The 14,947-nt window shown below is 40.7% G+C and overlaps 1 protein-coding gene across 1 annotated transcript in view; it reads left to right on the top strand.

The window, feature by feature from the left end:
- Nucleotides 1–4,480, top strand: part of LOC145355384 (mitogen-activated protein kinase 12-like) — a 72,782-nt gene extending 68,302 nt beyond the window's left edge. Inside the window, exon 12 of the mRNA XM_080207400.1 lies at nucleotides 859–4,480. Coding sequence (XP_080063526.1) covers nucleotides 859–932 — 74 coding nt within the window. The 3' untranslated portion in view covers nucleotides 933–4,480. The remainder of the gene's footprint in view (nucleotides 1–858) is intronic.
- Nucleotides 4,481–14,947: the final 10,467 nt, after the last annotated feature.

The following is a 14,947-nucleotide window of genomic DNA, read 5'->3' as shown; positions in this document are numbered from 1 at the left end:
CCCTTTGATGCAGATTCAACGAGCTGAATGGCTTTTTTCTGCAACTTAGAAAAAAAAATTGAGAAGTTACAGGGAAGTGTTATGAATGTTGGGATAAAGCCCCTTTAAGAGAGCAGGTCATGTGACCCAGGGGGTGGGGTGAGTTGATTGGACCTCCTTGAGTGTGGAGCAAGTAGACTGAATAAAGACCTGTGTTCCCTGACCCCTGGCTGTGGAGTAGTTCTTGAGGAGATATCCCAGTCTTAAGAGATTTAACAAAGAGATCATTTAGCCCAGCTTGTCCATGCCAGCCCAAGGGCACCCAGATGCCTTTTCTAATGCCAGCCTCTTGCACCCATAACCCTGTAGCATCCAACACTTAAGATGCAGATCCAGAGTTTTTAACAGAGTTTAGGCTTTCTGCCTCCACCACCAACTCGGGCAGCGAATTCCAGACATCCACTACCCTTTGCATAAAAACATTGTTCCTCATGTCCCCTCTACACCTGCTACCAGTTATCTTGAGTAGCAAATCCCACAGATTCACAACTCTTTGGGAGAAATAGTTTCTCCTCAACTCTGTTTTAAATTTGCTACCCCTTGTCCAAAGACTGTGACCTCTTGTCCTGTGGAATTTCTTCTTGAATTTATGCACCCTGGTTCTAGAATTCTCCACCCAGGGAAACAATTTTATCCTGTCCACTCTATCTCTTCCCCTCATAACTGTATGCACCAGAAGTTTTGTGGTGAGCATGCTAGACTGAGTTCTGTATGGGAAAATCTTGTAAAAGACACCAGAGACAAAGGGAACAAAAATTTGTGCAATATGTAAGAAGATGGTATATTGCAAGGAAGTAAATTATTTTCTTTTCTACCTAGGTCATACGTATAAAGAAGTGATTAACTTTAAACCATCAGCGGGAGTACCAGAATCTAAAGAAACTGCAGTGTAACACTGGAATCATAGCGATGGCCAAGACATAAGTAGTATATATTCGTGGAGCAAGCAGCTCTGAAAACATTAACTTAGTTGTTTCTCATTTCAATGTTTGAAAAAAATTGTACAATACTTTAATTTTATGTTGATAGCTTGCAGTTCAGCCACGGTGTAACTTTGTCTCTAAAAAGGTCAAACTGAAAGTCTGCACCAACATTTCTGGGGTGGGGGAGGGGAGGGAGAGAGAAAGCAGCAAAAGCAATCTTGCCCTTACACTGACTTATTCATGGTGCTATATAAGTTCAAGTTGTTGTTAAACGCAAAGTCTGTCCTACCTGCATTGTCTTCAGTCTCTTGGCATACTCTCTTTATGTGGTGTATGATGTCTTTAATCGGCATTCCCTAAGTGCTACAAACAAAACATTGTTAACATTGATTCAGTGTTAGAATTATAACAAATGTGTATGGGTATTGGAAAATGATTAATCTATTCTGAATTCCATTATAACTAGGCTGGAACACTAGAAGTAATTATCAAAGGCTACATTTTTCAAGTCCTTTCTTAGCATAGCTGATGAAACTGACCTCTTAAAATTTTCACATGCTGGTGTACAGCATGTGGATTTTATACACGCGTGGTAAATTAGTTCATTTATTTTCATTGACGATTGAGTGGCAGAGCAGACTCGATGGTCCAAATGGCCTAATTCTGCCCCTATAATTTATGGTTTTATAGTCTTAATCTAACTACTAATGGTCATTCATTCATTCATATTTTCAAGTGCTGCATTTTAAATGACTGTGAAATGAACAGTGCTGTTCATGACACTTGTATTTTCCCAAAGACTTATTATGGGTGTTCTTCTCAGCTGACGATTGGAAAATGGGGAGCACCCTCTATTGGGCATCGAGGACAGACCAAACAACTGTGTAGCTCCTTATTCAGTCATAATCATGAATGAACCTTGCAGACTGAACCAGGATGTGTCACTCAGAATATTTTGTTCAATGTCAACTCATCCACAGAAAGAAAGAGAGAGAGGAAAAATAAAATTGGATGAGAGCGAGAGAGACAGAACCAAGATTAAAATTTATTTTAATTCGCAATGATAATTAAAATCTGAAGAAACAAGAGCCCATGCTTGTTAAGATTAGTTTCCAGTGCCAGAGCGGGTGTTTGGCAGTAATTAACATTTACGACATAGTTATAAATACAGCAGCGTTACGCCATTCCCAGATATTTCAATGCCAAGTTTCTCAGATACTACTCTCGTGCACCTTCTGGAAGAGAAAAGTCTCTCAGGCAGCAACTTTCTGATTTATGCATTTATTGCATGTGGAATTACCAGAAGCTGCTGTCTGATTTACATTAATAATGATGAGTGCTGTTAGATTTACTGTAATTTCTCCCACAAAATCCACCCTGTTACCTTTCAAACCGGGAAGAACATACTTCAACATCAAAGATTTCTTCGAGTTATGATAACTTTTCAGTTGTTTCCTTACACATTGTGCTGTCCATCTTCCAGTATTGCATGCAGACACTCATCCAGTACATTACTAGCCTTATGAACCATGTGGTAGTAGCATTAAAACTTTGGTGAAGCAAACAGTATTGATGGATAAGATCAAGTGTAGTATCGACATGCTGTGCTTGATTTAAGTCACTAGGTTACATTTTAGCTACATTTGAAGCAATTTTTAAAAGCGGCATCTCGGTCTTTTGGCTAAGATGCAAATGAGGTCAAGCCTTGGAGGGGGAGCTATGCCTACTCCAATCAGCTTGGATCATGTAGATCAAGCCCAAGACAGGAGGTGAGAGCCCTGTCTTGTCAGCTTGGATCGAGAATGTCTCAACTTGTTGAGACTCTGAATTGGACTTGATTTGATTGAACTGGAATAAAAACAAAAAAAAAACCACCATAGGCTAAACCATTAAAATATTTGAAGAGTAACCGCCTGTATTAAGGCACTGGAATACATTAAGTCAATAGTATTTTAGACTGTCAAGGGCAAAATTGTAACATTTTGTTAGCCTGTTGTATGTTAAGTATTAACAATACGGAAGCAACAATCAGAGCAACAAGCTGCACCTCCAGAGAACATCCTTGGTCCAAATACAACCAAAGAGAACGGTGTCTAAAATTTTGAGAACTGCACCTTAGGGAATGGAGAACCATCCCTTTAAAAGTAATCAATCTCTCTGGGGTTACTACCTAATGAACAAAAACTGGAATCATTGGACTATTTGAGCACAAACCCATCACATATTATAACCCTTGAATTATAACCCTCTCTTTCACACTGGCATCGCACTATTTCTCTCCCACCCATACAAACCACAAACCCCCTCTTATCACCACATGCCGGAATTTCTAGTCTCATGTCATCTGAGGATATTAAAAAAAGGAAGCTTGGCATTGCAGATAATTTATATTTCTCAAGGACTGAGAACATCGTCCATCAATCAAAACTCTAATAAAATTGATGTGAACTTAAACAGAATTCTAAAATAGCTCCAGGGACAGCACGGTGCCACAGTGGTTAACATTGACGCTTCGCAGCACCAGGGACCTGGATTTGATTCTCAGTCTGGGTCACTGACAATGTGGAGTTTGCTTATCCTTATGTCTATGTGGGTTTCCTCTGGGTGCTCCAGTTTCCTCCTACAGTCCAAAGATGTGCGAGTTAGGTGGACTGACCATGCTAAATTGCCCCTTAGTGTCAGGGGGACTAGAGTAAATGCATGGGGTTATGGGGACAGGACCTGGGTGCGATTGTGGTTGGTGCAGACTCGATGGGCTTAATGGCCTCCTTCTACACTGTACAGATTCTATGATTCTATAAATAAACTTCAAGGCTCAGGTTAGATGTTGTATCTTTTGATCTCATCATTAAATAATTTACTCAAATACCTTTAAGTCAACAGTGAACTAGCTCATATGGCTGAGAATAATTTAGGGGTAAGTAAACAAAGAGAATGGATGCTATAGAATGCAGGCTGTACTGAGGCTGTAGGTGGATTAATTGCCTGTAAAGCTTTGGAGCATCCTGAGGTTGTGAAAGGCACTATATAAAAAAAAATCGGTAATTTTCTTCAGGCAAAAGAAACGTTTGTGTTGACCTCACTAAAGAATAGGTATTTATTGAAAAGTTTATCCATAGTTAAGTGTTAAGGTAATTTGAGATGCTGACATTCTCAGTATTTAACTCTAGATATGGGGGCATGTGCAGCTGATAAAAGATTCAGCCTTATTACACCATTTGAGCAACACTAGTTCTCCCTCCACACCAGTATATCACCTCAGGAAACTCAAGTACAAGATGATCTAGCAAGCATTTTTCCTTAAAGAACAGTTGTTATTCAAGTACACATTTTTTTGTGATGAAAGATCACAAAATAACTCAAATCAAAATATCCCAGATTACGTTGCTGTGCCTGAACATCTTATCAGCAGCTTTGGTTTGTACTGAAAATTATGCTAATACAGAAAAAAAAAATTCAACTTTCACATCAGTTTGATCATGGTAGAACTTAGCAATAAATCTGTTTGAATGGAAAAATTGTAATTGCTTACTTTTTTTGGAGAATGTGGAAATCTTCAAATTATCACATTTCACACCAGAGGATTTGAGGCTGGATGAACATAGAGGTGATAGGGAACTGGACATAATGCAAGTTATTACACAGCTAACAGTTTTGGATGACCTCATGTCTACATAAGGTAGAATGAGAGAGAGGGACAGCCAAGAGTGTGTATACTTTGAACAATATCAAATGATTGTGATATTGTCACTAGATTATTAATCTAGAAATTCAGTTAATGTCCTGGGACCCTGTATTCAAATCCTGCCATGGCAGATGGTGGAATTTGAATTCAATGAAAAAAGATGTCTGGAATTAAGAGTCTACTGATGACCATGAAACCATTGTGGAATGTGGGAAAAATGCATTTGATTCACTAATGTCGTTTAGGGAAGGAAACCTGCCATCCTACCTGATCTGGCCTACAGCAATGTGGTTGACTCTCAACTCTCAAAAACAAGTGATCAAGTCTGGGACTTTCCTGATTGGTACCTTGCGGTATTACCCCATTCAATGCGATGGGCATCTCATTGAGAAGTCTCACAACATCAGATTAAAGGTGGAACTTAAACCTGGTGTTGAGAGACTTCTTACTGTGTTTACCCGAGTCCAAAGCCGGTATCTCCACATCATCTCATTGAGCCAGGCTTCCAGGGTACACAGTTTTAATGAATAAACAAATTCTGGATAGCTTGTGATTTTCCTTTAAAAAATGCAATGTACTGATGAGATAAAATCTACATATTTAATGAGAAGTTACCAAAAGGTGTTCAAATATCAGTTGCATTGCAGAACCTGACTTCAGCATTTACAAACAAAAGGTATAGCAGTGTCAGGATTATAGTAGGACTCCAGAAAGCAAGAGTTCAAAATCGCACCATGGCAGCTTGGAAATTTGAATTCAGTTGAACATAGGCAATCAGTAAATGACCAGAAAAATGTTGAATTATTGAATAAATACAATTGGTTCACTAATCTACTTCAGGGAAGGAAACCTGCCACAATTATCTGGTCTGGCCAATGGATTAGTCAAGCAACTACTTAACATAGTTATATGCGCAGGATCAGACCTATCGGAGGGATCCAAGGACACAAAATATATTCTGGGTGGGGACGTTTGTGCCCATTACTAAGAGTGGCTGTGTAATAACAGCCACTGACCAAGGTGGCCAAACTCTTCATCTTACAACCGTAAATCTCATAAGAATACAAACTCAACGTGGGGTCATGTTAATATGTTTGTAATAAAACAATCACAGAAAGTAATATCTGCAAACAGGTTTAATCAACTGTGTTCATGTCACACATCGTGCTACTTTTACAAAATGAGTGATGGTGCTCATGATAAGTTGTAGGATACAGTATAAGTGAGGAGGATTGATTGGAAAAAAGATGCTTTTTGATTGTGACAATTAAGACAATAACCATAAATGTACTACTTCAAATTGAGCTAAATGTTGTTGCAACCAAACCGCTCATTTCAATCCAATATCTATGGAAACTATGGAAGCCTCGGTCAAGAGAAATTTCAAATCCAAAATCTGATTAATTAACTCAGTAATGGCACCGACAAGCTGCAATGATCTTGGCTATGGTTTAAGTTTTAGATAACGAGTAATAGTTTATATCTATTGCTGTTATTTTTAAATAATACAATGGTTTCCTCATTTCTGAACTTAGCCTGCAATTTTTACTTTTTAACTCCCTTTTCCAAACAATGGTGGACAATTTGTTGTCTCCCACTGTGTGTGTGTGTGTGTGTGTGGGGGGGGGCGGGGGGGCGGGGGGGATGTGCGGGTTCCTAATATTTTAAACTGCCTCATTATAATTTTCTAAGGATATGAAAATAATCTCTGAAATTAATTTTTGCAATTGCAGTGACAAATGTAAGCAGGGCAAATTCAAGTGACCCACAACAACTGAACTAGTAATAGGTTTGTTGCATTTTGCAGATTGGGTTTGCCAAAGAAAGATTTAACTACAGAAAAATGGAGAACAAGAAGTTGATGTTATTGTAACACATCTGATTTGTAATTGTTTTGAATTCTTTGTTCTTGTATATATTTTAACTAGGGAAATATTTCCAAGAGATCAGGGTATTTGTATAAGCTCTCTATTTATTATGGGACTGAACTGTTATATACATAAATGGCAACTATTAGTCAGGCCACTGACAAGTCTCAAGACGTAATGAGCTTTCTGATCTTTTAATTAGGAAGGCGTTGGCACCAGATTCAGTTCTGAGGTATTTGTTTTGTTTCTACAACAAATACTTAGCTGTTCAAAATGTAAGAGCTTGACTTGGAGATTTTGTAATAAAGACATTTGCAATGTAACTGGAAACACATTATTTTTACAGGGCAAGATTGTTTTGTCCATTGATTTACTTTGCCTGATTTCCCCATTCCTGGACCTATCTCGGCCAAGGGAGCAGGTGGATATCTGGCTTCTGAGGTTCTGCTAATGACACTAAGTGAAATCATCAGTCACCCTCCATTTCCATTAGCTCAGTCTGGCTTTCGCTGGGTGTATCTTTGCAGCAGAAAGACTGAGATGAGTCACATTGTGTTTGAACCTGCGTCATTACCACTCTGTAGAACAGCGCATTGGGGTTTTTTGGGGGATACAGTAATAAACTGTACATTCCAAAAGCTGAACAAACTATATTTCAGTCCATTAAACTTTCTCACTGCTCAAGGAATAAAAGATTCCAAGGAGATGGGCAGGCAGCAGGCATTATTGATGTTGGGATTTTGAAGCTCGTTAATTTTTCACAAATCATCTTAACCACACCACAGCAGTTTTCGATCACATGTAAAGAACCTGTGTAGGAAGTATTTTATAATGTTGAAAATGAACAGGTTAAGCTAAGACCAGTCTCCATTTCCCGCTCTCTCAGAAAAGCAGCCAGCCTAATTAAGGACCCAACACACCCCAGGCATGCTCTCTTCCATCGGGAAGACGATACAAAAGTCTAAGGTCATGTATCACCCAATTCAAGAACAGTTTCTTCCCTGCTGCCATCAGACTTTTGAATGGACCTACCACGCACTGAGTTGATCTTTCTTTACACCCTAGCTATGACTGTAACAGTACATGCTGCACTCCCTCGTTTTCTTCTATGAACAGTATGCTTTGTCTGTATAGCACTCAAGAAACAATACTTTTCACTATGTTCTACTGCATGTGACAATAATAAATCAAATCAAAATATCAGGGGAATTGTAAAAATCCTGCTGTATCCTGAAAACAAAAGTTCCCCACCATCCAACAATTCCTTCATTAATTCTAAAGATACACTTAACATTAGCAACAGATATTAGTGTCTGTTTGGTATTAGGTGAATGCTAGTATTTTGCTCTCCTCCCCTGATATTGTCCCAGCAGCTTGGTTTAGTGGGCATTCTTCATTCCCATATTGACAGTGTTAGATAGATGTTTGACTCAGGGGTGGAGGTGAAGGAGAACAGCTAAGTTCAGTCTTACCATGTGGATATAAGCCATCAGATCCCAGTTGAAGAATCCAGTGGTGCAGTCAGACCGGCTGAAGGAAACAGAGGCTAGGTTCAGAAGCTGAGAATAGACAACCACATAGGAAATCTGGCATGTCAGCTACGAGTCACCAACTTTTACAGCTGCACCATGGAAAGCATTCTTTCTGGTTGTATCACAGCTTGGTATGGCTCCTGCTCTGCCCAAGACCGCAAAAAACTACATAAGATCGTGAATGTAGCCCAATCTCTCACACAAACCGGCCTCCCATCCATTGACTCTGTCTACACTTGGCCTGTTAATTCATGTTTAACTTGTGCTAATTTTGAGTTTTAGAGTATCAGTGGTTATCCAAGATACTATTTAGTATTTGCTTTGTTTGAGTCTTGTATAGTAATTTTTTTTTGTTTTAAGCTATGCAATCTTGTGGCTTCATTCTTTCTGTAAATAACCAGGATTTTGGACTTTAAAAAAATTACTGGACTTGACCGAGATCACAACACATGCCAGACACACACACCAATGCTATCTTTCATTGTTAGAGTTGGCTTGCCCTGTTCCCAGTCTCCCTGGAATGATGTGAGGTTCTTGGATAAACATCACCAGACATAATAATGTTAACTTCTGAATCTAAGAATACAAAGTTAGACTAGTGCAAATGTGCAATCATTCTCAGTTGTAAACAAATAGTACACAGTGTTTCTCAGCAAAATCTCATCAACATAGTTTAATCTGTCCAAGACAAGTACTGAATGGTTTCAGCAAAGTCATGTATTCAATGAACAACCTTTTAAGCATTTGGCTCTAGAGATGAACATCTCTTATCAATTGTGGATGGATGTAAAATCACCTGCCATCAGGTGCTACCTGCTTCTCGAAATCTCCCAATCCGGCATTCTTTTCTGCTGTATTGGCTACCTCATCTGCTGCCCTCACACCTTGCTACCCAAATCCCTTGAGGTGGATTGGATCTGAGATGCTGCTTTGCAGAGTGCTTAGGTATTAGACTTGCTACTGCAATACTTTTCTGGAAATGGACTTGATTTATTTCCAAACAGCTTCCAGACATGTCCTCAGCTGGATAAGGCAGCCAGCATCTCAAACAACAATCACCACTTTAAGCTGCTGCAGGTCTGTAGTGGCACATAAACTCCATGGGATGGGATTTTCCAGCCGTGCTCGCCCCAAAACTGGAAAATCCTGTCCGAGGTCAACAGACCTTTCCATGGTCCACCCCTCACCTGCAGGATTTAGCTTGGCTTTGTTATCTTCCAGCCAAATAACTTCTCTTGGGTGAGGTGAGATGAGGGGGCATTTCTTCGCCGGAGAGTGGTGAATCAGTGGAGTTCTTTACCAGGTCTTTAAGACAGAAACAGATAGGTCCTTGATTAATAAGAGGATCAGCGTTAGGGGGAAAAGACAGGAGAATGGGGATGAGAAAAAATCAGCCATGATTGAATGGCAGAGCAGACTCAATGGGCCAAATGGCCTAATTCTGCTCCTATGTCTTATGGTCCCAAAGGACTAAGTTTACCTAGTGAATCATAGCACTGCTAAGTAATTAATCCCTTGAGGAGAGGGGAGCAAAACTGGAAAAAGCTTTAAACCCATTATTTTCTATCAATTTATTAATTAATGGAATGTCATGTTGCTGGATTGCCCGTCATTAATTACCCTCGAGAAGATGTGATAAGCCACTTCTTAAAATGTCTACAATCTATGAAGATGCGTCCACAATGCTCTAAGGTAAGTAGTTGCAGGACTTTGACTTACTGATGATGAAGGAATGACAATACATTTTGAAGAAGGTATGTTGTGCAACTTGGATGGGAACTTACAAGTGGTGGAGTTCCCATGCACTGCTTTCACTGTCCTAGGGTGTAGGGGGTCAGGTTTGGGTGGTGCTGTTTGATGGTGAACATGCAGCTGGAGTGTGCTAGTGGAGGATGTGAATGTTAAAGGTGATGTACGTGGTGCTATTCAAGCGACTGCTTTGTTTTGGATAATGTCAGGCTTGTTAAGTTAAAGCTGCATTCATCCAGGCAAATGGAGAGAATTCCAACATATTCCTGACTTTTGCCTTGTAGATGGTGGAAGGTTTTGAAGAGTCAGGAGTTGAGACGCTCACCAAATATACACAGTGTCAGATCTGCTCTTGTATCCACAGTATTTATATGGCTGGTCCAGTTAAGTTTCTGATCAGTGGAGACCCTCAGGATATTGTTGGACAACAATAATTTCATTGAATATCATGGGGAAGTAATCAGGCTCTTTCTTGTTGGAGACAATCATTACCTGGCACTAGTATTGGCACAAACAGTACCATCCAGATCCAAAAGTACCGAGAAAGCCATTTATTCCTGAGATTACTGACAAAGTCCATTAGCAAAGTTAGTGCCCAAGTACTTCTTGTGTGTTTCCTAAAGATGCACATTGAAACTAAAAATTGTCAGTATTTACAAGCTGAACAGCAACCTATTGAGTGGCTCGCCTCTCTATTAACTCCTTGCCAAAATTCCTTCACCTGGAACTCCTTGCATCACTTTCCTCTTTCCTAAATAGTTCTTTTGAACCACTTTTTATAATTGCTTCTGTTCATTAGTCAGCTATTTTTAATAGTTTCACCCTATTTCCCAGTCACATTCTTGTGGTGGTTCATTCTGGCAGGTCAAATGGGATGAAGGAATATAATATCAAGGGTAAGACTCTTAGCAGTGTGGAAGATCAGGAGGATCTTGGGGTCCAGGTTCATAGGACGCTCAAATAAGCTTCACAGGTAGAGGGTGTGGTTAAGAAGGTGTATGGTGTACTGGCCTTCATCAATTGAGAAATTGAGTTTAGGAGTTGGGAGATAATGCTGCAGCTGTATAAGACCCTGGTCAGACCCCACTTGGAGTACTGTGCTCAGTTCTAGTCGCCTCATTACAGGAAGGGTATGGAAGCCATTGAAAGGGTGCAGAGGAGATTTACAAGGATGTTGCCTGGATTGGGTGGTATGCCTTGAAGATAGGTTGAGAGAGCTCAGTCTTTTCTCCTTGGAGAGACAAAGGATGAGAGGTAACCTGATAGAGATGTATAAGATGTTGAGAGGTACTGACCGGGTGGATTCTCAGAGGCTTTTCCCCAGGGCTGAAATGGCTGCCACAAGAGGACACAGGTTTAGGGTGCTGCGGAGTAGGTACAGAGGAGACATCAGGGGTAAGTTTTTCACTCAGAGTGGTGGGTGCGTGGAATCGGCTGCTGGCGGTGGAGGTGGATTCGAAAGGGCCTTTTAAGAGACTTTTGGATGAGTACATGGGACTTAACAGCAATGAGGGTTATAGGTAAGCCTAGTAGGTAGAGAGTAGGTGGCAATTTGTGAGCCAAAGGGCCTGTTTGTGCTGTAGTTTTTCTATGTTCGATATTCATAAAATAAATTGTAAACTTGGATGTTGAAACCTGGTCAGATGTGTATTAGAATCACTATAATTTACACTGCACAACAATTCATTTTGGGCAATAGCGTGAAGCAAGTGACATCTCATCAGCTGCCTGTTAAAGGCCTGTCTGACTTTCTGCTCCATTCCATCAGCTGATGTGGTGCCGCCCAGTTTGTGCTACTCCCCGAGATAAATAATTCACCACAATAATAATGGTGAATTGACAAATATGGACTTGTAGCAAAACCATTTAAGCTTCACAAATGCAGAGGAAACTATAAATTAGATTTTTTTAATGTATTCATGGTATGTCAGTGCTGCTGGCAAGGTCAGCAATTTATTGTCCAACAGACAAGCAGCAGCACTTTTTAATAGCTGGAAACACAAGTGACCCAGAAGACTGTGGAAACAATCATTAAGCAAGACAGAAATCAATAGATTTCTGGATTCTGATGACAACTTGAGAAATGGGGATAGTGGAGAAAAATGGCAATAGAGATAGATAGATGATCAGCCATGATCTGTTTGAATAGTGGATCAGGCTCACCGGGCTGAATGGCCTTCTCCTGCTCCTAAGTTCCTGTTCTCTTATGTAATGATGGAATCATAGAACCCCTACAGAGGACACCCATTTGGCCCATCAAGTCTGTACTGATTACAGTCCCACCCAGGCCCGATTCCTATAACCACACACTACTAATCCCCCTGACATTAAGGTCAATTTAGCATGGCCCATCAACCTGTGGCAGGAAACCCATGCAGACACAGGGAGAAAGTGCAAACTCCATACAGACAGCGACCCAAGTCGGGAATTAATCTGGGACCCTAGTGCTGAGAGGCAGCAGTACGAACCACTGCGCTACTTTATTTCCACTATAGAGAAATCCAAGTTTCATTCATAGGAACTGAATTCATTACCTTTGGTGCAAAGTTGTGGTTGATTTTAATCTGTCTCACTGCTGAAAATAAACACACCTTTAATGCTAATCAGTCTCACCTTTTCTGACCACTGAAGTTTCCTGATTGTGACAACTATGTATAAATTCCAGCAGTCACACAATTTGGGGTTGAATAATATTACTATGACACCAATCACATCTGGTATTAAAATATGTTTGGAACAGCTGAAGCTGCAGACTGTAGCATATGCCACAGCATCCACTTCGTCTACTGTTTAATATGGGAGATTTCCAACTGTTCTGAGAGCAGCAGAAGTCTCACTTGTAGAACAAATCTTGAACAGACACTTCACCGAGATAAAATGCGAACCTTAAAGCCAAGATAAAACAAGACCTATGAGCCATACTAGGAGAAAATGTTCAAAACAAGGGTTTGAGTCTAACGAAGTGTATTTGCTTTCAGCTATTAATATGAAAAAGATAAGCCAACTGCTTGTCGACTACTATTTAAGAGCACCATCTTGTGGTCAATCCATAGCACAAGCCAGAGAGTCTGAGCTACATCCTATTAGTGGTTCTGCTATGTTTATTTGGGGAAAGAAATATTATTTTAATTGTCCAATATAATTCTCCTACAATCTGGAAAAAAAAAACATACTTTCTAGCCATGGAAATGAGTGCAATTATTTTTCTCCCCATATCAAAAAAATCGTCACAGGATTGTCTAGAAACACAAAACAACCAGGCAGTATTCTTACCTAGCTGAATCAGATGAAGAATTCATTGCTCAATGTGGCTGACTGAAATGTGTGCAGTAGCATTCCTTCTCTAGACTATTTCAAAATGCTAAAGGCTCCTCTAGATTTATAGTAATTAAATAAACGGCTAATGTTACGCCGTTGTTTAAGAAGGGTGCCAGGCAAAAGGCAGAGAATTATAGGCCGGTTAGTTTAACGTCTGTTGTAGGTAAAACGTTAGAATCCGTCATCAAGGAGGAAATAGCGAGGCATCTTGAGGGGAATTGCTTGATAGAGCAGACACAGCACGGTTTCATTAAGGAGAAGTCGTGTCTGACAAATTTACTGGAGTTCTATGAGGATGTGTCTAGGGCGGTGGATAGAGGAGAGCCGGTGGATGTGGTCTTTCTTGATTTTCAGAAGGCGTTTGACAAGGTACCTCACAAGAGGTTATTGCAGACATGGACATGGAGTTGGGGGTAGGGTGTTAGCGTGGATAGAGGACTGGTTGTCAAATAGGAGGCAGAGAGTGGGGGTCAATGGGTGCTATTCGGATTGGCGGTTGGTGACTAGTGGAGTGCCCCAGGGGTCGGTGTTGGGGCCTCAGCTATTTACCATTTATATAGATGATCTGGAGGAGGGAACCGAGTGTAGGGTGTCGAAATTTGCTGATGACACCAAGATTGGGGGAACGGCAAATTGTGCGGAGGGTGTGGAGAGTCTGCAGAAGGATCTAGATAGGCTGGGCAAATGGGCCAGGAAATGGCAAATGGAATTTAATGTTGGCAAGTGCAAGGTGGTCCACTTTGGTAGGAATAATGGTAGGAAGGATTATTACTTACGTGGCGAAAAACTGCAGCAGGCAACGGTGCAGAGGGACCTCGGGGTCCTTGTGCATGAGTCGCAAAAACCCAGCTTGCAGGTGGTTAGGAAGGCGAATGGGACGCTGGCCTTCATAGCGAGGGGGATTGAATATAAAAGTAGGGAGGTCTTGCTGCAGCTGTATAGGGCATTGGTGAGGCCGCAGCTGGAGCACTGTGTGCAGTTTTGGGCGCCGTACTTACACAAGGATATTTTGGCCTTGGAGGGAGTGCAGAGGAGGTTTACTAGGCTGATGCCGGAGTTGAGGGGGTTAAGCTATGAGGAGAGGCTGAATAAACTAGGCTTGTACTCGTTAGAGTTTAGAAGAATGAGGGGAGATCTCATTGATGAATGGGATGATGAATGGGAAGGATAGGATAGAGGTGGAGAGACTATTCCCGCTCAGAATTGACAGTAGGACTAGGGGGCATAGCCTCAAGATAAAGGGGGGGTGGTTTAGAACAGAGTTGAGGAAGAATTTCTTCACTCAAAGGGTGGTGAATTTCTGGAATTCTCTGCCCGTTGAAGTGGTGGAGGCTACCTCGCTAAATATTTTTAAGAAGCGGGTTGATGGGTTTTTGATAAGACAGGGGATTAAGGGTTATGGGGAGAGGGCGGGAATGTGGAACTGAGCCACGACAGATCAGCCATGATCTTATTGAATGGCGGGGCAGGCTCGAAGGGCTGGATGGCCTACTCCTGCTCCTATTTCTTATGTTCTTATGTTCTTATATAACACATCTTGTCTACAGCTGTCCTGATCTTCAAATGGGTTACTTCATTATCTGCAAGTACCTAGACATTTACAAGGCTTCACTATCTCTTGTTACCTTTAAAATTTTATTTTATGCTATTAATTCAGTACAAGCCTTTCCACTATAAAGTTAGGCATTCTTCTTTAAAATAGTTCTAAGTCCTTAAGCTCCGAAACGCAGATTTGATATTTTCTGAGCATAGAACAAGTGAAGAAGGCACTCAGTGGAGTGCACAGAATCACAGAATCCCTATTTAACACGAGTTAAGCTTTCAATGAAAATA

Source organism: Carcharhinus amblyrhynchos, chromosome 19 (genome assembly GCF_965287045.1).
Source record: "Carcharhinus amblyrhynchos chromosome 19, sCarAmb.v2.hapA, whole genome shotgun sequence".
In the NCBI taxonomy this organism is placed as follows: domain Eukaryota; kingdom Metazoa; phylum Chordata; class Chondrichthyes; order Carcharhiniformes; family Carcharhinidae; genus Carcharhinus; species Carcharhinus amblyrhynchos.
The sequence above is the reverse complement of the archived record's forward strand: the minus strand, read 5'-3'. Positions and strand labels throughout refer to the sequence as shown.